This window comes from Podarcis muralis, chromosome 5 (assembly GCF_964188315.1).
Source record: "Podarcis muralis chromosome 5, rPodMur119.hap1.1, whole genome shotgun sequence".
NCBI lineage: Eukaryota > Metazoa > Chordata > Lepidosauria > Squamata > Lacertidae > Podarcis > Podarcis muralis.
Window position 1 is genome coordinate 95774071 of NC_135659.1, and position 24830 is coordinate 95798900.

The following is a 24830-nucleotide window of genomic DNA, read 5'->3' on the forward strand; positions in this document are numbered from 1 at the left end:
CCTCCAAGGTGCTCAAGGTGGGGTTACATGGTTCTCCCTCCCATTTTATCCTCAAAACAACAACCCTGTCAGGTAGGCCAGGCTGAGAGATGGTGACTGCCCCAAGGTCACCCAGTGTGCTTCATGGGTGAAGGGGGGATTCGAACCCTGGTCCCAGTCCGACACTAACCATTACACCCTAGAGGCTCTCTGTTTCGGCATCACACATCTTAAATCTTTAATCTTATGGTGAACATCGTCATTATTATTTTCTGTTGTTTAGTCGTTTAGTCGTGTCCGACTCCCCGCAACCCCATGGACCAGAGCACGCCAAGCACTCCTGTCTTCCACTGCCTCCCGCAGTTTGGTCAAACTCATGCTGGGAGCTTCGAGAACACTGTCCAACCATCTTGTCCTCTGTCGTCCCCTTCTCCTTGTGCCCTCCATCTTTCCCAATATCAGGGTCTTTTCCAGGGAGTCTTCTCTTCTCCTGAGGTGGCCAAAGTATTGGAGCCTCAGCTTCAGGATCTGTCCTTCCAGTGAGCACTCAGGGCTGATTTCCTTCAGAATGGAGAGGTTTGATCTTCTTGCAGTCCATGGGACTCTTGAGTCTCCTCTAGCACCATAATTCAAAAGCATCAATTCTTCGGTGATCAGCCTTATTTATTTTTTATTGATTATTTTTTTAATGATTATTTTTTAAAATCATTTTTATTTGTTTTCCCAATACAAAGTTGTAAACAAAGAATAAAAAAGTATATTCAAATAAAGAGATTCCTCCAAATATCCGGACTCTTCCCCGCCCCATCCACCCTGTGGTTTCCCATTTTGAACACTTATTACTGCATATTCTTTCATACTCCAATTTTTATATCAAACCACATTGTCCGTGGTAATTGCTAAACTACAAGTGAGATCAAAATCCTGCTAATGTTTCAATCTGCTTACAGTGGTCTCCTAAGTAACTTATAAATTTTTCCCATTCTTTTATAAAGTTTTTGTCCTGTTGGTTCCCAAGTTTTCCAGTCAGTTTTACTATCTTGCATAGTCTATCAGCTTGGTTTGCCTCTCCTCTCTGCTAGGGACTTTGTCTTCTTTCCATCTCTGGGCTGGTAACGTCCGGGCAGCTGTTGTTCCATACATAAAAAGTCTCTTCTGTTCCTTTGAGATATCAGTACCTGTAATTCCTAACAGAAAAGGAATTAACAAAAGGTTTTTTTTTGTTAATTTGGTTTCTTAACAAAGAAATTTGGTTTCTTAACAAAAGTTATTTTAAACATTTTCTTCCTTTCATTATATATCATTACCTTACAATCCACCACATATGATAAAAGTTGCCTTCTTTTTCTTTACATTTCAAACAAGTATTTGTAGTTGTCCTATACGTTATGGTGAACATCATTTGATCCACCTGTCAAGCTGCCCCACTCAGTTACTTTCCACATGCGCTGTGCAATTTTGAATCAGTGTTCCCATTTTTTATATATGGAAAACTGAGGCCAAGATGTTGCACTCATTCATTGCACCTGTAGGTCACACCCAAGCACACCTCTGTTCTCCTGCATAAACTAGAACGCGTCGTGCCTCTTGGATAAAGGGCAGGTCAGCCAACATAAGCTTTGTGGAAACATCTGAACAAAATGGGGCAAGCTCGGAGTTAGGCATATTTGGGACAGTAGCATTGCCACCCACAGAATTTTTTACTGGGGAGGGGGAAAAGGGGGAGAGTGGGCTACTTTTCCCACCCGACCGCAATATAAGGAGCATTTGCTCTCGTATCTCAGGTTCTACAAATGCTAAAAACTTTGGCAAAGTCTCTTGTTCAATGAAATCTTGCCCCACACCGCACTCCCCAATCAGCTCTGGGGATGCCCACTAATACTGAAGCAGATTGGAGGAAGGAGAATGGGGGGAAGTTCTGTGGTGCAAGCATAAATGTTCTAACACTTTAAAGATGCTCTCAAGGCATAACTTTAAAAAAATTCAGTACAGTCACAGATAACTGGGAAACACTGGCCTGCGAGCGCTCCAATTGGAGAACAGAGCTATTGCATAGCCAACCTGACTGTATGCTTGTGAAACATGGACCGCTTCTAAATGCCATCTCCAACTCCTCGAAAGATTCCATCAACGGTGTCTCCGAAAGATTTTACATATCACTTGGGAAGACAGGCGAACTAATGCCGGTGTACTGGAAGAAGCAAAGATCACCAGTGTCGAAGCAATGATTCTTCAACTTCGTTGGACTGGTCATGTTGTGCGGACGCCTGATGATCGTCTTCCAAAGCAACTACCGGTACTCTATTCCGAACTTAAAAATGGAAAGCCTAATGCTGGTGGTCAACAAAAGAGGTTTGAAGACTCTCTCAAGGAAAATCTAAAAAAGCAACGCAGTATAAACACCGACAATTGGGAAACACTGGCCTGCGAGCGCTCCAATTAGAGAACAGCCTCTACCAAAGGTGTCATGGGTTTTGAAGACGCTCGAACTCAGGACGCAAGGGAGAAACGTGCTAAGAGGAAGACACGCTTGGCAAATCCACACCGTGATCAACTCCTGCCCAGAAACCCATGCCCCCACTGTGGAAGGATGTTTGGATCCAGAATTGGCCTCCACAGTCACTTATGGACTTATTGTTAAAACCATCTTTATGAAAGACAATCTTACTTGGCTACGAGGGATCACCAAAGAAGAAGATATGTTTTAACAGAAGAAGAGCTGTGGGCACTACCATTAAGGGGGTGGGCGTTCAAATGAAAGCTGGGGATTTCCCCCCTTTTCTCTCTCCCCACCATGGGCACCCATTGAGGGCAAGCAAATTTCTGCCCTTCATAGGCAAGGATTGCACAAGGCGGAGAGGCCTTCTCCGATTCTGGTGACATGGTGAAATCTTCCAACTCATCCATTGGTTTTGTTAACTGGGAAAGAAGGAACTGAGCAGTTAGTCTTGGTATCTATTTGATTTTTATTTAGCAGGATTTATATATCACTTTGTCAAAATAATATCATTCCCTCATCGGTTCACGTAAAAGATGTAAGATAGTCACAAGCAAATACTGCTGAGATCAAAACACATTTTGAAAACTCCGGGCCGTAATAAAATGTATCACAGTATAGGGGAAAATCCTATATTTTTAAAGACAAATGTGCACTATAAAAAATGCACAAGTCTCAGTAGGCTCAAAAAGCACTTTTTTGCTGGCGCTGAAAACAGTACAAAGGAGGTTAATATTAATAGGCTGGGAGTTCCAGAAAACAGGGGATGCCAATATTGATTTCTCGCAAGTGCGTTGCAAACAAAGTGGTTGAGTATTGAGTGCTTTTCAAATGGATCTGGAGGCAGAGGAATTGAGTATGGGTTTGTTTGTTGTTGTTTTGTATCTTGTTGTTTGGCAAAAACTTTCAAGGCCACTAAAAGTCACAATCCAAGGATGTGAACATTAAACTTGCAACTCACAAAACAGCAGCAGTGAAAGCAGGCATGCATGAATCATAATAAAACCGAATGCCCTTGATTTCATGGAATGCTCTTTGTGAGATGGCTTTGTTTGCCGGCTGAAAACATACTCTCTCTGTGCAGGCTTTGGGGGGAGTTTAATAATAATATTAATAATATTAATAATTTATTATTTGTACCCCGCCCATCTGGCTGGGCTTCCCCAGCCACTCTGGGCGGCTTCCGACAAAAATTAAAAAGACATTAAAATGTCACACATTAAAAACAGGGCTGCCTTCAGATGTCTTCTAAATGTCAGGTAGTTGTTTATCTCTTTGACATCTGATGGGAGGGCGTTCCACAGGGCAGGTGCCACGACCGAGAAGGCCCTCTGCCTGGTTCCCTGTACCTTGGTTTCTCGCAGTGAGGGAAACACCAGAAGGCCCTTGGCGCTGGATCTCAGCGTCCGGCAGAACGATGGGGGTGGAGACGCTTCTTCAGGTATACTGGGTCGAGGCCATTTAGGGCTTTAAAGGTCAACACCTATATTATTCGAAAGGCAGTTCTGAGCATCAGAAGAGCCATCCTGCTAGATCCAGCCAGTGGTCCATATTGTCCACTGTTCTTACATGACCAACCAGCTGCCTCTGGAAGGCATGCAAGACAGATCTGAGAAAAACAAGAGCTTTCTCTCCGCTTGCAAGCCCCATCAGCTTGAATTCAGAGTGGCATCTTTGGCTCGGCGTTTCATCTGCTCCTCTTGTTCCATTAATTGGATGGCAGCAACCTTTTATGTTTTGAGGATTTGGCATGCAACCTCTCTCTGCAAAATACTGATGCAATCAACGGCACTTCTTGGCTGAGCAAACCTCACCTGGGAATTTCGACTGTGCTGTTTCAGGTAAATGTCTCGTGGTGAGGAGGAGCGATTGCCTCTGGCTTTAAAAGAGGCTGTTGCGCGACCGCTCCTAAAGAGCACAACTTTGGGTGAAACTGGGGCGAATGTTTATTGCCCAGTTGCCAACATTCCTTTTGAGTACAAGGCGATCAAGAAAGTAGTCGCAGCACAATGATAGAGACAGGCTTGTGGTTTCAGGATGGAACTGGCCTTGCAGTCCTTGACAAAGAACCTTTATCAGCAAAGGGACGTCAAGAGTGTGACCTTGCATTTAGCACAGCTGCACCAGAGATTTGCAACACTGCTCCTAAGGAAGTCAGCCAGACGCCCACAACCCTGATATTTCATTTTCAGCTGAAAATGTGTTTCTTTTGCCAGGTGTTATTAAAGAATTGATACGATTCAGCTCAGTTGGCAGAGAACGAGGCTCTTCATCTCAGGGCTGTGAGTTTGAGCCCCGTGTTGGAGTCTATGACTCTATGTAGTGTTGGTTGCTTGTTCTGTCTTTAATAGTTTTATGATGTTTGAGCGATTTCATTGTACATAGACTTAATATTTTTATGAGCTGCCTGTTTATAAATATTAATAATGGCAGCAACTAAAAATTAGCAGCGTAGGAGAATAACATTGTCTTCACCAGGCAGAGGGCCTTCTCGGTAGTGGCGCCCTCCCATCAGATGTCAAGAAAATAAACAACTATCTGACTTTTAGAAGAAATCTGAAGGCAGCCCTGTTTAGGGAAGTTTTTAATGTTTGATGTTTTGTTTAATATTCTGTTGGGAGCCGCCCAGAGTGGCTAGGGAGGCCCGGCCAGATGGGCGGGGTTTAAGTAATAAATTATTATTATTATTATTATTATTATTATTATTATTATTATTATTATTACACTCAAGAGGTAGCATAGTATGTGTCTCTTGTGAGTGTATTGTACACAACCCAGGTGCCACCAGTGAAAAGGCCCTGTCTCCTCACCTCCTATAAAGGCCTGTGGAATGGAAGGTGAGATTTAATTCTGATCTCATCTTTGCGTGACGGATCCCAGCAGAAGTCACTGTGGCCACCTTGCCTTGTCATTCAGATTGTAATCCTTCTGAGGCAGGGACCTTCTTAGCTCACGCCACCCAGTTAAGTTAGTGGTATATGCTTTGTTGTTGTTTAGTCGTTTAGTCGTGTCCGACTCTTCGTGACCCCATGGACCAGAGCACGCCAGGCACCTCTGTCCTCCACTACCTCCCGCAGTTTGGTCAAACTCATGCTGGTAACCTCGAAAACACTATCCAACCATCTTGTCCTCTGTCGCCCCCTTCTCCTTGTGCCCTCCATCTTTCCCAGCATCAGTGTCTTCTCCAGGGAGTCTTCTCTTCTCATGAGGTGGCCAAAGTACCGGAGCCTCTGCTTCACGATCTGTCCTTCCAGTGAGCACTCAGGGCTGATTTCCTTCAGAATGGATGCGTTTGATCTTCTTGCAGTCCATGGGACTCTCAAGAGTCTTCTCCAGCACCATAATTCAAAAGCATCAATTATTCGGCGATCAGCCTTCTTTATGGTCCAGCTCTCACTTCCATACATCACTACTGGGAAAACCATGGCTTTAACTATACGGACCTTTGTTGGCAAGGTGATGTCTCTACTTCTCAAGATGCTGTCTAGGCCTGTCATTGCCCTTCTCCCAAGAAGCAGGCGTCTTTTAATTTCGTGGCTGCTGTCACCATCTGCAGTGATCATGGAGCCCAAGAAAGTAAAATCTCTCACTGCCTCCATTTCTTCCCCTTCTATTTGCCAGGAGGTGATGGGACCAGTGGCCATGATCTTCGTTTTTTTGATGTTGAGCTTCAGACCATATTTTGCGCTCTCCTCTTTCACCCCCATTAAAAGGTTCTTTAATTCCTCCTCACTTTCTGCCATCAAGGTTGTGTCATCTGCATATCTGGGTATATGCTACAGTACTAATAATGTTTAAGAACAATAGATGATATGCCTTGTGGGACACCTTTGGGTGAAGAAAGGGCTAAGGAGTAATCCCTACACAAAGATAGTTGAATACCTCCATCTGGCAGCTCCTGCAGCCAAGCTGGTGCCAAACATATTGCTTTCCTTTCTTTGGGACCACATCAACAAAGCTGAGAGGAGGGGTCTTGTTGTCTGGACAGACCAGGACCTCCAGACACACTGCCCAGGCTTGCGCCCTAGGGGAGTCACTTCGGTGCTACAAAGACAGCAGGAAAAAAATCTGAATTACATTAAATAACATAGTCACTTTATAGCCACAGACGCAGGTCGCGCTGTGGGTTAAACCACAGAGCCTAGGACTTGCCGATCAGAAGGTCGGTGGTTTGAATCCCCGCGACGGGGTGAGCTCCCGTTGTTCGGTCCCTGCTCCTGCCAACCTAGCAGTTCGAAAGCACGTCAAAGTGCAAGTAGATAAATAGGTACTGATCCGACGGGAAGGTAAACGGCGTTTTCGTGCTCTGCTCTGGTTCGCCAGAAGCAGCTTAGTCATGCTGGCCACATGAGCCAGAAGCTGCACGCCAGCTCCCTCGGCCAATAAAGCGAGATGAGCGCCGCAACCCCAGAGTCAGCCACGACTGGACCTAACGGTCAGGGGTCCCTTTACCTTTACCTTTACTTTACAGCTCTTCCCTAGAGTTCTGGGTTGATTTAGCAAAAGATGTGTTAATATGTGTTAATATCTCTCCCCCCATACATTGTGTTTCTTGCATAGCTCATCATCTTTGTAGCTCATCACGGGTGTGAATTGCACAATTGTGTACTTCTCCACATTAGTTGGCCTGGTCATGTGAGGTTGGTCAATCAGTAGACAGACCAGACAACTTCATGTATTTGAGCAATTGAATTTCCAAACTTTTTTAGGCACTGTTGCCTTGGTTCCATAAAATCACGCCAAGGGCCCCCTGCCCTGCCCTGCCGATCAAAGGTGTTATTCAGAATACCAGTTTTCATGAGCCACCAGGGAACATGACGCAGTAAAGTCCAAAACAGTTGCACGTTTGTTCAGAAATCCAAAAACTGGGTTTCAAAGTAGGCTATCTCCAGTTCCAGGCCATGGATGGAGGTGGACGAAACCAGGAAAGGAGATTGACAGCTGTCCCAAAAGGGAACGCTGCTTCAGCGCCAGTAATTACAGGCTGCTTTGTTCAGGTCTCGCCAACCAGATGTTTGGACTACAACTCCCATCATCCCCAGCCAGCGCAGCTGATGGGAGTTGTCCTCCAAAATGTCTGGAGGTCACCAGGTTGGCAAAGCCTGATGTCGTTGATGTATTGCTTAGGAAGAGGAAGAGTACAGGAAAGGATGAGACAATAGTGTGAGACATCACTGCTAGCACACTTGCTGCTGCTTCCTGGCATGTGACCTGGGGGGGGGGACCCCAAGGGCCCCCAACATATGTTTTGTGTGTGAAACCAATAAAAAGCCCCAACTGAATGAGACATTGGCGTTCTGTTAAAATCCTTGGTTCATAATAGTTTCCCTTTGTTCATAAAAGACACGTAGCCTAGTTGCTGCTTGGTTGCTGGAAATACCAAAGATAAGGCATTTGGGGAGGGAACTTCTGAAGAGTAAAATTATGGGAGTCTGGCTGTACCAGCTTCCCAAGTACGACTCCCCTTATGTAGGCTTGTTATCTAGGTGAACATAAATCTCAGACTACAATTCTCCTTTCGTTAGTATGTAGGCTTGTATCTATGTAGGCTTCAAAAGTTTAGAAGCGAGGGGCCCTAGAAGGGCTGGACACACGTCAAGTTGCAGGCTGGGCATCCAGAAAGTTGAATCCAATGAGTTTTTGCCAACTACCCTCTGCTAATGTTTGCAGCATTAAGATTGGATCTTATATTAATTCTTTGTCTGCAAACCCATCACTTGGGAAGACTGGCAAAATAATGCCAGTGTACCGGAAGAAGCAAAGATCACTGGTGTTGAAGCAATGATTGGACTGGTCATGTTGTGCGGATGCCTGATGATCGTCTTCCAAAGCAACTACTCAATTCCGAACTTAAAAATGGAAAGCGTAATGCTGGTGGTCCACAAAAAAGGTTTAAAGACTCTCTCAAGGCACAGCTAAAAAAACGTAGTATAAACACTGACAATTGGGAAACACTGGCCTGCAAGCACTCCAATTGGAGAACAACCTTTACCAAAGGTGTCATGGACTTTGAAGACACTCAAACTCAGGACGCAAGGGAGAAACGTGCTAAGAGGAAGGCACGTTTGGCAAATCCACACCATGATCAGCTCCCACCCAGAAACCTATGTCCCAGCTGTGGAAGGACATATGGATCCAGAATTGGCCTCGACAGTCACTTATGGACTTATTGTTAAAACCGTGTTTATGGAAGACAATCTTACTCGGCTACGAGGGATCGCCAAAGTAGAAACCTTATAAAAGGTCCTGGGTGTGTGTGTGTGTAACACACGCCCATTCAGCCTTTGTGGAAGTGACTGCGCTGAACCTATTTACCGCAGTAAATAAATTTTGGGCTCTTTCTTCAACCCAACTCATGAGTAGTTAATGGTACTAGCGAGACAAGCAGATTTGCCATGCAGCAACCTGATCAGCTTTTCCTTAGTCCCCATTTTTGGCAGCTCGGTTTGCATGGACAGCCAGGGCTCCAACAGGCATCCTGAAAGGGGCCTGCTCCATCTCAGCACCCGATTGGCACCATGGAGAAGTCTACTGATATAATAGGTAAAGCATGGCTTCAGTTTTCCAAACAACTAGCTTTTTAAGCTGCACAACAGGTTATCAACAATATCAGACCATGACTCCATGGTGGAGATAGTTACAACTTTCTTTTTATTTTGTAGATGGCAGGAAATATTTATTACCTTCTGAGGGATGCAAATAAGCAAACATTAAAACTGCAGCAATTTTTGTTAAAACTGGAACAGGATCGCCACTTTGCTGCTTGTTGTTGTTGTTTAGTCGTTTATTCGTGTCCGACTCTTCGTGACCCCCAGGTCCAGAGCATGCCAGGCACTCCTGTCTTCCACTGCCTCCCGCAGTTTGGTCAAACTCATGCTGGAAGCTTTGAGAACACTGTCCAACCATCTCGTCCTCTGTCGTCCCCTTCTCCTTGTGCCCTCCATCTTTCCCAGCATCAGGGTCTTTTCCAGGGAGTCTTCTCTTCTCATGAGGTGGCCAAAGTATTGGAGCCTCAGCTTCAGGATCTGTCCTTCCAGTGAGCACTCAGGGCTGATTTCCTCAAGAATGGAGAGGTTAGATCTTCTTGCAGTCCATGGGACTCTCAAGAGTCTCCTCCAGCACCATATATCAAAAGCATCAATTCTTCGGCGATCAGCCTTCTTTATGGTCCAGCTCTCACTTCCATACATCACTCCTGGGAAAACCATAGCTTGAACTATACGGACCTTTGTTGGCAAGGTGATGTCTCTGCTTTTTAAGAGGCTGTTTGTTGCTAATCTGCCTTTGTTTATTTGGAACAGAATCTGTGTGCATATCCATGTGCAAAAGACTTTCTGTACAACTGGAACCCCGATTTGTCAGGGCTCTCAAAATGTACTGTATTTTTCGCCCTATAGGACGCACCGTCCCATAAGGCGCACCTAGTTTTTTTGGGGGGGAAATAAAGGGGGAAAATTATTCCCCCCCCCCCAGGGCTTCCCCCGACCCCAGTCCCCAAACAGGCAGCTCTCTGCAAGCCATGGGAGCTATGGGAGCTCCGCTGCTTGTGGAGAGGTCCGCGAAGCCTGGACGCGCTGAGTTCAGCGCGCGCAGGCTTCAGCGTGCAGGCAACTCTCCGCAAGCAGTGGGAGCCTCACCGACCCCTCTCGCTCTCCAGGCTTCAGCGAAAGCCTGCATTCGCCCCATAGGACGCACACACATTTCCCCTTCATTTTTGGAGGGGAAAAAGTGCGTCCTATAGGGCGAAAAATACGGTATCTCCAGTTGAATGTGCCAGTGGTGGTGTGGTACCAGCAGCTATGTTGCCCACTGAGCGTTTCATGTTTGCAGTGCTTCTCTTTGCAATAACAGTTTCATTAGGGGAAAGCTTGCGGGAACCCCCCTTTTGACTTTCTATCTCTTTACCGCAATGCGTTCTCATCCTCTTTCAGGCAGATCCACCCTTTGTTTCTAATGGGTTTCGTTTCCCACAACAGACCCCGGGGCTTGTGATGGCTGTAACTTATCCGAGAGGGCAAGCAGCCAGTCAATTTGCTGAGCGCGCAGAGTGAGGAAGCTGCACCGGGTGGCGATGAGGGGAGTTTATTCTTAGACGTCTTGATGGCCCAGATGGACGGCCTGCGTTGGGGCTTATGCAACCACCTCAAGGAGGAACATCTAAGGCTGGGGTAGCTTAACCTGAGGCTGAGCATGGAGGAGAAATTCGATTCAGGGCACATTTGAAGGTGGACTTATCAGATTTGCACTCTCCAAAACAGATATCCTTCCAACTTTGAAATTACCCGAATTTTGCAATGCAAAATTCCAACCAAGCAATGTTAGCAAAAGCACATCTGTTAGGAGGAAGTGTGTGTGTGTGAGACAGAGACAATATCAGGGAAAATAACATATTGCAATGCGTTGTAGAAGGAAAAATTGCTTCTGAATATGTGCATGCTAAACTGAATATACAATTGTACCTTGGATCTCGGACGACTTGCAAGATGAACGTTTTGGGTCCCGAACGCCGCAAACACGAAAGTGATTGTTCCAGTTTGCGAACATTCTTTGGAACCTGAATGTCCGACGGGGCTTCTGCAGCTTCTGATTGGCTGCAGGAGCTTCCTGCAGCCAATCGGAAGCTGCGCCTTGGTTTCTGAACGTTTTGGAAGTCGAACGAACTCCGTTCGACTTCCAAGGTACCACTGTAAAAGCATGCTTGTTAGGAGAAATTCACACTAAAATGCAGATTAATTTTCATGCGGGTTTTTTTAATTATTATTGCATGGAGAGCTTTGAGAAACAGAGAGAACCAAAACTCCCATCTCCACCCACCTCCTCCCTGCAGCCTCCCAGTCGTTGTTGGACTGTCATCAGCCCAGCCAGCCAATGTTCATGGATGACGGGAGTTCTAGTCCCGCAAAATCCGAAGGAGGGCAGATTAGCTGCCCCTGCGCTAATGATTTGCTTTGCAGCAAGATAATTACAAGCTGCGGAGCCTCTGCTCACATTAGCGCCTGGGATCTGGGAGTGTAGGACTAAGGCGGCTTTCCCAGACCTGGCGCCTTTCAGGTGCCTTGGACTACAACTCCCCTCTGCCCCGGCCAGCTTGGCCCATCTAGTCCAGCATCATGTCCTCACGGTGACCCAACCAGATGCCTGTGGGAAACCCACAAGCAAGATTTGAACCCAAGAGCGTTCTCCCCTCCTGTGGCTTCCAGCAGCTGGTACTCATAAGCATTGCTGCCTAATCTTATTTTAAAGCGATCTGATTTGTTGACCACCCCTGCATCCTGTGGCAGTGAGTTCCACAGTTCATGCTCTTTCTTTTATACATCCCGGATTCAGCTCCACCAGCGTTCTCATGCCGAGGAGGGAAGAAAAGCCTTCCTCTGCCCCCTCTTCCCATGCCAGGCATCGGTCCACCTCTCTTGTGCATTGCCCTTCTCCGCCAGGCCCCAGACACGCTCCAAATGTCAGGAGCGGCTGCCTGTGGCCCTCCGCCAGCCATGTTTTGGTGTCTCCGGAGCAGAGGGGCTGCTTGGGAGGCTGTGCCGTGTGACTCCTCCTCTCTTTACAAAGTCAGTGCTATTAATATCAGGTAATGAACATAATCTCTAGGTTAAGCTATCCTCTTATGCGTGTTGGCTACTCTCTCGTTCCCCGGGCAGGGCTCTCTTTTCCCTCCTTCTCTCGCTGTTGACACCACACCGGACTTTTTCGGGTCTCCTTGAACACTACCAGTTTGTAGGTTCTCCCAAGCCTTCTCCACCCCTTTCCTCCCCTTGTGATCACAGTGGCGAGACCCACGTTTCGTTTCACTGTAAAGGCCAGAAGCATGTAGTCAACTTCCTAGGGACTCTGAATTCTTTGAGGCTGGGATGACACACACACACACTCCACAAGCCAGCTCTCCCAGAGTCAAAAACACCTGAAGCCTTTCTGCCACTTCCACAGTCACCCCAGACCCTTCTCTGGCTAGAGGGAGATGAACAGATCCCCTGTATATTCGGGGGTGAGGATTTCTGGCTGCTGGGCCCTCGGACCTGAAGGCAGGTGAGTGTTTTTGTCCCGTCCCCCCCCCCCTTTCAGGATGTAAATTAACTCTCAGATGCAGGATGGACGAGTTTCTAGAAGGCTTAGAAAACAGAGGAGGGGGTGGCAAAGAGAGGAGAGGGGAGATCCGCTTTCCGGATTGCAAAACAAAACACTTGTTTTTGGAAATTTCAGGAGCAGCCAGAGAACTGGCTGTTTCGCAGATATCGGGAGGGTGCAATGTGGGGTGTTGTGCGTGCAACTGGGCTTTTTTGGGGGGGGAGTTCCTGCCTTTCATTCACCTGGGCTGGTTCTTTTGTGAACTGATTCACTGCCCCACCCCCTTAATGGTAACTAGGGAGCAAAACGTGTTTCCGTGGGAGAACGTGCTCTTCATAAAACATGCATCCTTTGGTCAGCCGGAGGCAGGTGGAAAGGTTCTCAACTTGCCCCTTACTGGACCTATGAGCTATCTGGGGAGATGAAAGGTGGGTTTTGATGCATCATTTGAGCCGAAAGACTATTCTGCGCTGTACTGATGATAACAGGTGCATGGTAAAGGGGTTTGGATGTTATTCCGGATTAAATCTCAGAGGGTGGGGAGAATGATCGTTCCCTCTAATTCTGATGTTCAAGCTGTGAGTGCCGTTGCTTGTGTAGTCAGAATAGACCCACCCACCCACGTAAGAGAGAAGTATCTGCAAACTTGGGGGATCCCAAAGTTTGCAATAGAAAAAAAAGTTTGTTTTTTTAATAAAAAATTGGTCAGGAGTCGGTGGGCGGAGGGCAATACAACCAAATGAGGAACTGGGCATGCTTACTTATTGCAGAATGCTGACAGATTGTGGTTGAGACGGAACGGAAAACTGAGCAGGAGGGGGAATGGAATGGAGTATCCTGGAGGAACAGAAACACTCCATACTGCAACATTTTGTTGCAGATCCTACTTGTCTATTTATGGATTTGTGTGTGCGTGTGTTTGCTTGTGTTTCTGTTGTTTCTTCCCACCCCTGTTTTCAAGATGGAAAAATAACAGTATTTTTAAAGATATCACTTCACTTCGCCCTAGCGAACGCCATACCTTCCAACTCTCTGATGAATAGCTATTTTTTTCACTGCATATTTGGCTTGCGGGTGTATCTGATACAAGAGTTCATTCCTTTTCTTTCTCCTTTGACAGCGGAGACAATAATTTTCGGCAATTTTGACCTTTTCACCATTAATAGTATTTTGGAGAACAGGTCGTTCAGCTTATACTCGGTTCTGATATATATTTTGCTGTAGGAGGCTTAGTTTGGACAGAATTGAATACAGTGGTACCTCGGGTTACATACACTTCAGGTTACATACGCTTCAGGTTACAGACTCCGCTAACCCAGAAATAGTGCTTCAGGTTAAGAACTTTGCTTCAGGATGAGAACAGAAATCGTGCTCCGGCTGCGGCAGCAGGAGGCCCCATTAGCTAAAGTGGTACTTCAGGTTAAGAACAGTTTCAGGTTAAGAACGGACCTCCGGAACGAATTAAGTACTTAACCTGAGGTACCACTGTATACCCTTTCAGAGTTAATGCCAAATACATTACTTATGAGAAATGAGCCACCATGGTTGCTAGAAGACCGTGAAAATCTGTGTCCTGGGCTTTTTAGACTCGTCTGCCCATGTACTATCTGAAACCAAAGGGGCGTATTGCTTGTCACATGTGAATTCCCTGCCCCTCAGCTCTCCCACCCAACTACCAGTGGGAAGTAGGGGCAGCAACAGGGACAAAGGCATCTCACACAAATTACCTGTAAATATTGGTGCTGCCGAGGTGCCCAAAGTCCCCTCTGTGTCCCTCTGGAGATTCCAGTGTTCAGATGCAGCAGAAGCAAACTCCTTGCGCATGAACAACAGCTACCAGCGAGCATCATGGATTCCTGCCTTATTCCTTCCTCCCTCCTGTTGTTGTCGTCGCTTGCTCATGTCAGCGTCGCTCTGGGAACAATGCACACTTGTTAATTGCCGCCGCAGCGTTATTCTGTCTCTCTGAGGGAGCCGGTTGGTGGTTATTTTGCAGGTGAAATGCGTGTGTGCTTCCCCGGCCCCCAGTGCCAGATTCCATATTCCAGCGGATCAATGTTGCTAGGAGCAGAGTGCGAGCTGCAAGGCGCCTCTGCGTTGCGCTCACAGAGATGCACTGCATCTGCCCTGGCAAATTGTGAGGGGTCTCCAGCATTGTGCTTAAAAACCACCTGTCAGATGGCAGTGGTGGTTGCTCATGAGTAACCAGTCAGGGCTCCGACCTGTCTTTTACAGGTTTTTATTTTGGTGCAAACTATTTACAGTGCGGGACGCGGGTGGCGCTGTGGGTTAAAGCCTCAGCGCCTAGGACTTGCCGATCGAAAGGTCGGCGGTTCGAATCCCTGCGGCGGGGTGCGCTTCCGTCGTTCGGTCCCAGCGCCTGCCAACCTAGCAGTTCGAAAGCACCTTCGGGTGGAAGTAGATAAATAGGGACCGCTTACCGGCGGGAAGGTAAACGGTGTTCCGTGTGCTGCGCTGGTTCGCCAGATGCAGCTTGTCACTCTGGCCACGTGACCCAGAAGTGTCTGTGGACAGCGCTGGCTCCCGGCCTCTTGAGTGAGATGGGCGCACAACCCTAGAGTCTGGCAAGACTGGCCCGTACGGGCGGGGGTACCTTTACCTCTTTATTTTGGTGCAAACTATTTACAGTGCAGAACCACAAGTTAATGGCTGCCTCAATCACTAGCAGAATCTAGTGGTTGTTTCTGGGTCCTCCCACAACATAATACCTTAGTCACCCCCAGCCTTTTCCTTCCTTCTTTGCGTTTTACACTTCTGTGCAGGGTGGGCGATGGAAGAGGCGTGCTTCCCCTCCTGGCCAGCTTGACCAGGAGCGGTGCTGAGGCTCCCGGCAGCATCCTCTGGTCCTTTCCCCTCTTCCCCACTGGAGGTGTGGCTTTCTCCACCACAGGAAGAGGAACTGCTTCTCAAGATCTTCGGAGGTTCCCTGTAACCCAACTGCCCCTCAGCTTCCCTTCCCTGTTCCGATGGCAGTCCCCTGACACCACCCTTTAAAAACAGGGATGCCAGGAGTGGGGGACCATTAGGCAGAGTGAGGCGGCCAGCTTAGGCAGCTGTTGAGGACACCAAACGGTAGCAAATTGTGGGCTATTTATTATGATAAGAGTCTTCTAGATCAGGCCAATGGCCCGCCTAGCGCAGCATCCTGTTCTCACAGTGGCCAACCAGAAGCAGGATTTGAACACAAAACCACTTTCCCCTTCTGTGATTTCCATCAACATCAAAAAAACAAAGATCATGGCCACTGGTCCCATCACCTCCTGGCAAATAGAAGGGGAAGAAATGGAGGCAGTGAGAGATTTTACTTTCTTGGGCTCCATGATCACTGCAGATGGTGACAGCAGCCACGAAATTAAAAGACGCCTGCTTCTTGGGAGAAGGGCAATGACAAACCTAGGCAGCATCTTAAAAAGCAGAGACGTCACCTTGCCAACAAAGGTATGTATAGTAAAAGCTATGGTTTTCCCAGTAGTGATGTATGGAAGTGAGAGCTGGACCATAAAGAAGGCTGATTGCCGAAGAATTGATGCTTTTGAATTATGGTGCTGGAAAAGACTCTTGAGAGTCCCATGGACTGCAAGAAGATCAAACCTCTCCATTCTGAAGGAAATCAGCCCTGAGTGCTCACTGGAAGGACAGATCGTGAAGCTGAGGCTCCAGTACTTTGGCCACCTCATGAGAAGAGAAGACTCCCTGGAGAAGACACTGATGCTGGGAAAGATGGAGGGCACAAGGAGAAGGGGGCGACAGAGGACGAGATGGTTGGACAGTGTTCTCAAAGCTACCAGCATGAGCTTGACCAAACTGTGGGAGGCAGTGGAAGGCAGGAGTGCCTGGTGTGATCTGGTCCATGAGGTCACGAAGAGTCGGACACGACTAAACGACTAAACAACAACAAAGTATTCAGAACTGTGGTGCTCAGCTTCAGATTTAGGGTGGTGCGGTCTGAAGGCAGCCCTGTGTAGGGAAGTTTTTAACATTTGACCTTTCGTTACGTTTTTATATGTGTTGGAAGCCGCCCAGAGTGGCTGGGGCAACCCAGCCAGATTGGCAGGGTATGAACGCATCATCATTATTATTATTATTATTATTATTATTATTATTATAAATTGAGAATACAGTCATACCTCAAGTTACGTTTGCTTCAGGTTGCGTGTTTTCAGGTTGCGTCCCGCGGCGACCCAGATGTACCGAAAAGGGTTACTTCCGGGTTTCACCGCCCGCGCAGGCGCAGGCACACAAAATGATGTCGCGCGCATGCGCAGACACAGCGAATTGCGACCCGCGCACGTGCAGATGCGCAGACATGGGTTGCGTTCTTCTCAGGTTGCGAGCGGGCCTCCAGAATGGATCCCATTCACAACCAGAGGTACCACTGTACCCATAATTGAGAAGATCCATTTGGGGGCACCAAATTTTAGCCTTGCTCTGGGCACCGTTTTACCAAAGATGATCAAAGTCTGTCTGTGGCGGCAGAGCATATCCCTCATGGCTAGTAGCCACCCGTAGCTGTTATGGGTACATTGATTTATTCTTACTGCTCTGTAGTATACACAAACCAAGGGACCATAGCGACAACACTGCTTTCTGGCTCTTGGGCCCTAGTCACTTCCCAGTCCTCTCCAGTGGTTGCGAGAAGACAAAGCTTGAAGGTCCGTGGGGTAGCTCTCAGTGGAGGCCAGGCTACTGATTCGGTGTCTGGATAGACGCTCCGAAAAGGAGGCTTGTGTGAAAATCTGGATCGAAGGAGGGGAAAGTGTGGGAAGGCAGTGATGTGGAGAAGAACGTCATACAGACATCAGAGAATTAATGGAGGAGGTGCAGAAAGAGGACTATTCTCATGAAACAACAGAGTGGATGAGCGCTTTGTCTGTGCGCACGGGCAGTATCAACACACAGTGAACAAGGGATGGCTAGCCTTTGGATTCCAACCCCCTCTTACCCCCCTGTCTTATTTTTCCTGCTGGTTGGGGCTGATGGAAGTTGAGAGTCCTGCAATTTCTGACTGACAGAATCTTCCCTGCTCCTGCAGCTGCTGGAGCAGACCTTGAAGTGACATGCGGCTGTGAAGAGTGTTCGCATGTTGCAGCAAATGAGTGTGCACTCGAAAAGGGATGCTCGCATGTTAACGTTCAGCAGGTGTACAATCTTTGTCCTTGGTCTGGGAATACCACTGTCATAACCTCACCCTTCTGCTCATCGGAGAAGCTGGATATTTATTTATTTATTTATTTATACATACATACATACATACATACATACATACCCCGCCCATCTGGCTGGGCTCCCCCAGCCACTCTGGGCGACTTCCAACAAAATATTAAAATACAATAGTCCGTCAAACATTAAAAGCTTCCCTAAACAGGGCTGCCTTCAGATGTCTTCTAAATGTCTGGTAGTTGTTCTTCTCTTTGACATCTGGTGGGAGGGTGTTCCACAGGGCAGGTGCCACTACCGAGAAGGCCCTCTGCCTGGTTCCCTGTAACTTGGATTCTCGCAGTGAGGGAACCGCCAGAAGGTCCTCGGAGCTGGACCTCAGGCTGAACGATGGGGGTGGATATGCTCCTTCAGATATACTGGACCGAGGCCGTTTAGGGCTTTAAAGGTCAGCACCAACACTTTGAATTGTGCTCGGAAACGTACTAAACATCAGGAATAACTTTTTGACAGTAAGAGCTGTTTGACAGTCGAACGGTCTCCCTCAAGAGGTTCTGCACTCTTCTTCTTTGGAGATTTTTAAACAGAGGTTGGGTGGACATCTGTCATGGATGTTTTAGCTGAGATTCCGGCATTGGAGGGGGTTGGACTAGATGGCCCTTGTGGGTCCCTTCCCACTCTACTATTCTGTATGAGGCCTCCGCTCCAGGCATATACTCTTCCCTGAAGGGAGCATGAAAATCTTTTCTCAGTGGCCCTGGAATAAGCCAAATGCCGAGTACTGTATGCATAATGATACAGTCATACCTCATGTTACATTTGCTTCAGGTTGCACATTTTCAGGTTGTGTCCCGCGGTGACCCGGAAGTACCGGAAAGGGTTACTTCCGGGTTTCGCCGCATGCGCTCAAAATGACGTCATGCGCAGAAGTGGCGAATCGTGACCCGCACACGCGCAAACACAGGTTGTGTTCTGCTCATGTTGCGAATGGGGCTCTGGGATGGATCCCATTCACAACCAGAGGTACCACTGTAGTAACTTCGTTATGGGAACGCAGGGAACTCTTACAAGGAGCTTTCCAGATGTTGAGTTTCCTAGATCAAAGGCAAGGGGGAGCACTTTGCAAGACGGTTGTCCAGCTTTGCAAAACCTGAGCAATCAGATAAGAAGAGGGGAGGGAAGTTTGTGACTGCTTTTGTTTCCCTTGGTACTCCTTGTGCAACTTTGAAACCCAAACACATGACCTGTCCTTAATGTAATAGGCAGAGCTGTCCTATACACCAATTACAGTGGTACCTCAGGTTACAGACGCTTCAGGTTACAAACCCCACTAACCCAGAAATATTACCTTGGGTTAAGAACTTTGCTTCAGGATGAGAACAGAAATCGTGCTCCGGCGGCACAGCGGCAGCAGGAGGCCCCATTAGCTAAAGTGGTGCTTCAGGTTAAGAACAGTTTCAGGTTAAGAACGGACCTCCAGAATGAATTAAATATTTAACCCGAGGTACCACTGTAAGTCCGAGGAGGAGACAGACACTGCTTCCATGCCCATGTGTTGGGACTGCAAATTCATGGGGAAGACAGCCATCCATGGCTGTTCAACATGTTGGCCCTGCCCTGCCCCTACAGTCGAAGGCAGCGATGCTTGTGAAGAACACTTTCTGGAAACCGCCGGAGGGGAGCTCTTGTACTGGCTCTTGTACTCTGATCGCGCTTGCAGGTTTCTCTCCGTGGTCAGCCACTGTGAGAACAGGGTGCTGGACGAGCTGCTGGAAACCCACAACCAGAAAATGGCAGCAAAAGTGGCCTGCACGCCCCTTTCATCACTGGAAACCATGGGTGATTTTCTTGTACCAGTGTAATGAAAGTTCCACTCACTCTACATGGGGCTGCCCTTGAGACTGACCCAGAAACTCCAGCGGGTGCAGAATGCTGCAGTGAGGCTCCTTATGGGGTCTTCGCCACGGGATCACATTCACCTGGTGCTATACTGGCTCCCAGTGGAGTACAGGATCAGGTTTAAGGTGCTGGTTTTAACCTTTAAAGCCCTATACGGCCTAGGACCCTCGTAACTACGGGGCCGCCTCTCCTGGTATGTCCCACGGAGGACCTTACGGTCTGCAAATAAAAACATCTTGGAGATCCTGGGCCACAGGGAGGTTAGGCTGGCCTCAACCAGAGCCAGGGCTTTTTCGGCTGTGGCCCCGGTCTGATGGAATGCTCTGCCACAAGAGACCAGGGCCCTGCGGGACTTGACATCTTTCCGCAGGGCCTGCAAGACAGAGCTGTTCCACCAGGCCTTTGGCCAAGGCACAGTGTGACCCCCTCCTTCGGTAATCCTCATAGAACTCTAGCCCAATGGTTGCCATTAATTTGATTTTGAATTGATTTTAGAATGAATTGGTTTTAGAATGCTGTGTTACTTTTATTGTTGTTAGCTGCTCTGAGCCTGGCTTCAGCTGGGGAGGGTGGGATATAAATAAAATCATTATTATTATTATTATTATTATTATTATTATTATTATTATTATTATTATTATTATGTCAAATCCTACAGTCCCATGACCGGGATAGGATCGTGCCCCACGGCTGGGAAAACTTCCTTATTAGAGAGAAGACTTCCTCTCTTTATCTTTTCTCTTACTGCTCCTCTGCCTTTTCACAGCAGCCTGGCATGTGGAAACCAAACAGGCGAAGCTTCTCTCGTCAAGAAGACACCCGGCAGGCTGCTGTTAAAAGCACAGGTGTGGGGCCGGTTCAAGTTTCGAAAAGGAGGTCACCCTAAAACAACCCCAGGTTTAGGAACACAATCCCAACCACCTCTTTTCTTCAATATTTCAGCCTGACCTTGGGCTTGGAGACCACATTTTTGACTCCCAGATAATCCTGGAAAGGGGAGAAACTTTCCCCGCAGTTATTGGTTAGGGGGGGTTTGGATCTCCTTACCTGTACGCAAAGGGGAGGGGTCCCCCCTCTCTTCTTTCATTTGCAGGGCACTCTTATAAAGTCCCGCTTTAGCAGTGTTGCTGTCGCCATCAGTGCATTGGCAAGAGGATGTGAGCCCAGGGTGGAAAATGGGAGGCGGAGCAGAGAGAGGCCGGCCGAGGGGAAAAGATCAACTATAAATAACCTGTCCTGTCCTGTCCCCGGCTCAATGAGCTGCTGTTTTGCTCCAAGCGGCTTATCCCGCTGGCCTGGGTCCATTGGGGGTGGAGAGGGGCAGCTGCCTGCCTGCCCTGTGTTTGCCAACCACGAAAGAGCTCGTTGAGGAAGTTTATCTGCCCTGCTCCCAAAACCGCGCAGGGATTGATGGCTGAGAGAGCCTGCTTCGCTGACCTTTGCCAAGTGCTTCGTATCGTATAAATATCAGAGAGACGGTAGCCTGCAGAGCTTCATCACAGCGCCGCGGTCCGGCTGCGATGGCCACGTCGGTGCCAAACACGCCGTTTGTGTCCCTCTCTGCCCCATCGGCTGCCGGCCAGAGGGCAGGGTTCGAAATACAAGCTGCAAGAGCCTCTGTGGCAGAAGAACGGGGGCTTCCGCACCGTATTTTATTTTATTTTTAAATTATTACCAGTTTTCACATAACAAACTATTCAAACAAATCATCATTATCCCCCCCCATTTTTCTCTACCACCTCCCCAACAAATGCCTACGACTTCCCTCACCTCCTCTCTCTGATTTCTCAACCAGCTTTAACTTCTGCCTATTATAAAATTTTATACATCCTTATATTATCTATCTACTATGTTGACCGTCCATAAATTTGTGTATGTTTATTCACAACCTGCCAAGGAGTCCAGTTCATTTTGTTGTCTTTTTAAATAGTTTGTGAAAGGTTCCCATTCTTCTTTAAAGTCGCAGTTGTCCTTGTCTTGTAGTTTGCATGTCAATTTTGCCAGTTCTGCATAGTTCATTTGAAATATACTGGGAGTCGAGAGTGGATTTCATGCTCTTTATTCAGTTCATAGTGGTGAGGAGGAATGGAGGTTCCCCCACAATATCTGCTTTATATACATTATTTACACAATGGGCTGCATGTGATTGGCTAATTCCAGGATTCTCCTGTAGGCCAATCAGGTTGTGGATTCACTTCCACCTGGAGCTGGATTGGGTGGCTCCTGTGGACCAATCATACTGCTGCATTGTTCTAGGACCAATCATACTGCTGCATTCTGAATCCTATTGTTCTAGGGCCAATCAGTCTGCTGCATTTTGGATCCTATTCAACTCAGTACATACCGGTAACAGCATTCATTTCTCTTGCCACTGTTCTTTGGTCTGGGTTTCCTCATTCTTCCATCCTTGTGCAATCAAGACTCTTGCTGCTGTTGTTGCATGCATAAATAATTTCTTTCTTTTCCTTGTCAGGTCTTGTCCTACAATCCCTAACAAAAATGCCTCCGGTTTTTGTGTGTGTAAAAGTTATTTTGAACATCTTCTTCAACTCATTATATATCATTTCCCAGAATTTTTAAAATTTCATCCGCACCGTATGTTTAAAGCGCTATGATACTGCTTTCAACCGTCATGGCTTCCCCACGGCCACCCAAGTATCCCGGGAGCTGTAGTTTGCTCAGTGTGCTGGGAGTTGTCAGGAGATTCCCCAGTCCCCTCCCCAGAGCTACAATTCCCAGAGTTCCCTGTGAAAAGGGATGAATGGTGAAACCACTGGGAATTGTAGCACTGGGGCTGACAGGTTGGATGATTTGAGCCCCTCACCTGAAGCAGGAGATCAGGTTGTTATTTCTACTGCCCTTCATTTGAGCTTCCCAGGGCAATTTACAGGTACCTGTTACAATGGGGCGTGTTCACTTTTTCCAACTTTCAAATTCCAAAAGCAAACAAACGAAGTTGTAACATGGCTCAGGAATTCAAAAGATATTTTGATTAAATTAATATAATTTTGGTTTGCTTGGTAAAAGTAAAACGTGCGTAAAATTGCACGGAAATCTTTAAAACTGATTGCCAGGTACTTACAATCAGAGTATTATATTATCTTCTATTATTATTATTATTATTATTATTATTATTATTATTATTATTATTATTTATTGTTACCATTCAGCATCACCTGACGTTCTCAGAAGGAAAAACTGAAATTCTTTGGCTTGCTGAAACAACTTTTGTGCTTCATCAGACGTAGACTTACCAATCTAAATGTTGTCCAGACACAAAAAGAATAGCAGGTTTTAGTTCCTCACACCCAAAAACGTTCTTTTCTTTTTTTAAAAAAAAAAACTCACTGAAGAAATTAGCAAAAAAAATTTCTTGCCCCTTAAAATGACACACCCTACTGTTACAGCTACCCTGTTACCTGCACAGGCTCAGATTTGTTTGTTTCATTACATTTAGAATAGAATTTATTATTTATACCCCGCCCATCTGGCTGGGTTTCCCCAGCCACTCTGGGCAGCTTCCAACAGAGTACTAAAATACAGTGGTCTGTTAAACATTAAAAGCTTCCCTAAACAGGGCTGCCTTCAGATGTCTTCTAAAAGTCTGGTAGTTGTTCTTCTCTTTGACATCTGGTGGGAGGGCGTTCCACAAGGCGGGTGCCACTACCGAGAAGGCCCTCTGCCTTTTACACCTTACACCTTTTACACCTCTGCCTTTTTCTGCTAAGGAGCTTCAGGCGGCATGCGTGGTTATCTCCTTCCCTCCTCCTTTAATCCCTCACAGCAACCCTGTGGGGTAGGTTTCCCACCTCATCCGCTGATGGAGGCCCAGACTTCTCCCTCTCCTTGTCTCCTTAGCAATAGCAGCGCCGAATCCCTGGACAGGCTGCTCCCCGCAATGGGTTCCACGAGGTCGCCGCGGAAACGGACCACCAGCCAGTGCAAATCTGAGCCGCCCCTGCTGCGGACAAGCAAGAGGACGATCTACACAGCCGGCCGGCCCCCCTGGTACAACGAGCATGGTGCGCAGTCGAAGGAGGCCTTTGTCATCGGTAAGACACCTCACTCTGAGACCGAGGGCTGGTCGCGTTTTGGGAATAAGACGGAGAGGCAGTTCATCATCCTCATCAAACCTTTTATTTGCATCACATACATACATCCAAAACAAATCAATACAGAATTACCACTTCCCCAGTGGCACAAAACATTTGCTAAAAGGAAGGAGGCAGAGCAGTCTATCGTCACATTTCTTGGTCTCCAGGGAGATCAGACGTCTGCAGTGTATTTCGACGAGAAAAAACCAAATAGAGATATTTAGCCACTAACTTGGTGAGCTCCTGATCATTCCCCAGTAACAGAAAATGTATGGCCTCCAACTCTGGTTTCCACTTGGGGGTGCAGAGTTGATCTAGAAATTGCTGGTGGAGATCAGCATATAGTTTACAATTGAGAACCATATGTGTGAGGGTTTCCACCAGGTGGTCTTCACCTGGGCAAGTTCTTTGTCCTTCCACCCTGCCTGAGAACCTTCCCCAAAGGAGGTTTGATGGATTTGAATTAAACCTGGCCAGCAAAAATGTCCTTCTTTCTGAGGGTTAAGCAGAAATTCAAGGTAATTGTGGTTAGTTTCATTTGCCCAAGAAAGTTGAAAATAAAGAGGGGGACATGTTTTCTCTGCTGCTACTGTTAGTTCTTGGCGTTCAATATCCCACAACCTATTTTTTATTATAGCCTTGGCAGATGGCAGGGACATCGATCCCAAAAGTTCCACTGACAGCCCGAGTTGCTGCCCCTTCTTATTAAACTGTTGTAGCCCTGGGGAAAGAAAGGGGTCTAACGAAACTTCGCTGAGGAGAGGATCTTTATCAGATGTAAGGCAGATGTTTAACCAGCATAGAAGAAAGAGGCAGTTCAGTGCTGCCTTCAGAGATCACATCTGCTAGAGTTACGTGAGCAGAATTCCTCCATCTCGACTCCATGCACAGTATGGGTCAATGAGCTCTCCACCACAAGAAAGTGTTCCCAAGTTTACTGCAAACTGTCTTAAACATGTTGCAAAAAAAAAAGTTGCAAGTACAACTCAACACACTGCTCTTAAACAACCAGCAATGCATTCCGGTTTTCTTTAACTTAGTGCCTGTTGATATAGTCCAAGAACTGGGACCAGAGAGAGAATAATAATAATAATAATAATAATAATAAT

The 24830-nt window shown here is 47.1% G+C and overlaps 1 protein-coding gene and 1 long non-coding RNA gene across 4 annotated transcripts in view; one reads left to right on the forward strand and one right to left on the reverse strand.

The window, feature by feature from the left end:
* Nucleotides 1–24830, forward strand: part of UCKL1 (uridine-cytidine kinase 1 like 1) — a 79017-nt gene that overhangs the window by 9475 nt on the left and 44712 nt on the right. For 2 of the 3 annotated variants that reach the window (XM_077929387.1, XM_028735472.2), the window contains exon 2: nucleotides 23486–23679. In XM_077929387.1, coding sequence (XP_077785513.1) covers nucleotides 23486–23679 — 194 coding nt within the window. Of the gene's footprint in view, nucleotides 1–11870; nucleotides 12512–23485; nucleotides 23680–24830 lie in introns of those variants that run through there. The other variant, XM_028735474.2, reaches the window with a different exon arrangement.
* On the reverse strand, nucleotides 707–20852 carry LOC114599773 (uncharacterized). The gene is made up of 3 exons (XR_003707376.2): nucleotides 20675–20852; nucleotides 14278–14464; nucleotides 707–1166 (listed from the first exon to the last, which is right to left on the reverse strand). It is a non-coding gene; the product is annotated as an uncharacterized LOC114599773 (long non-coding RNA).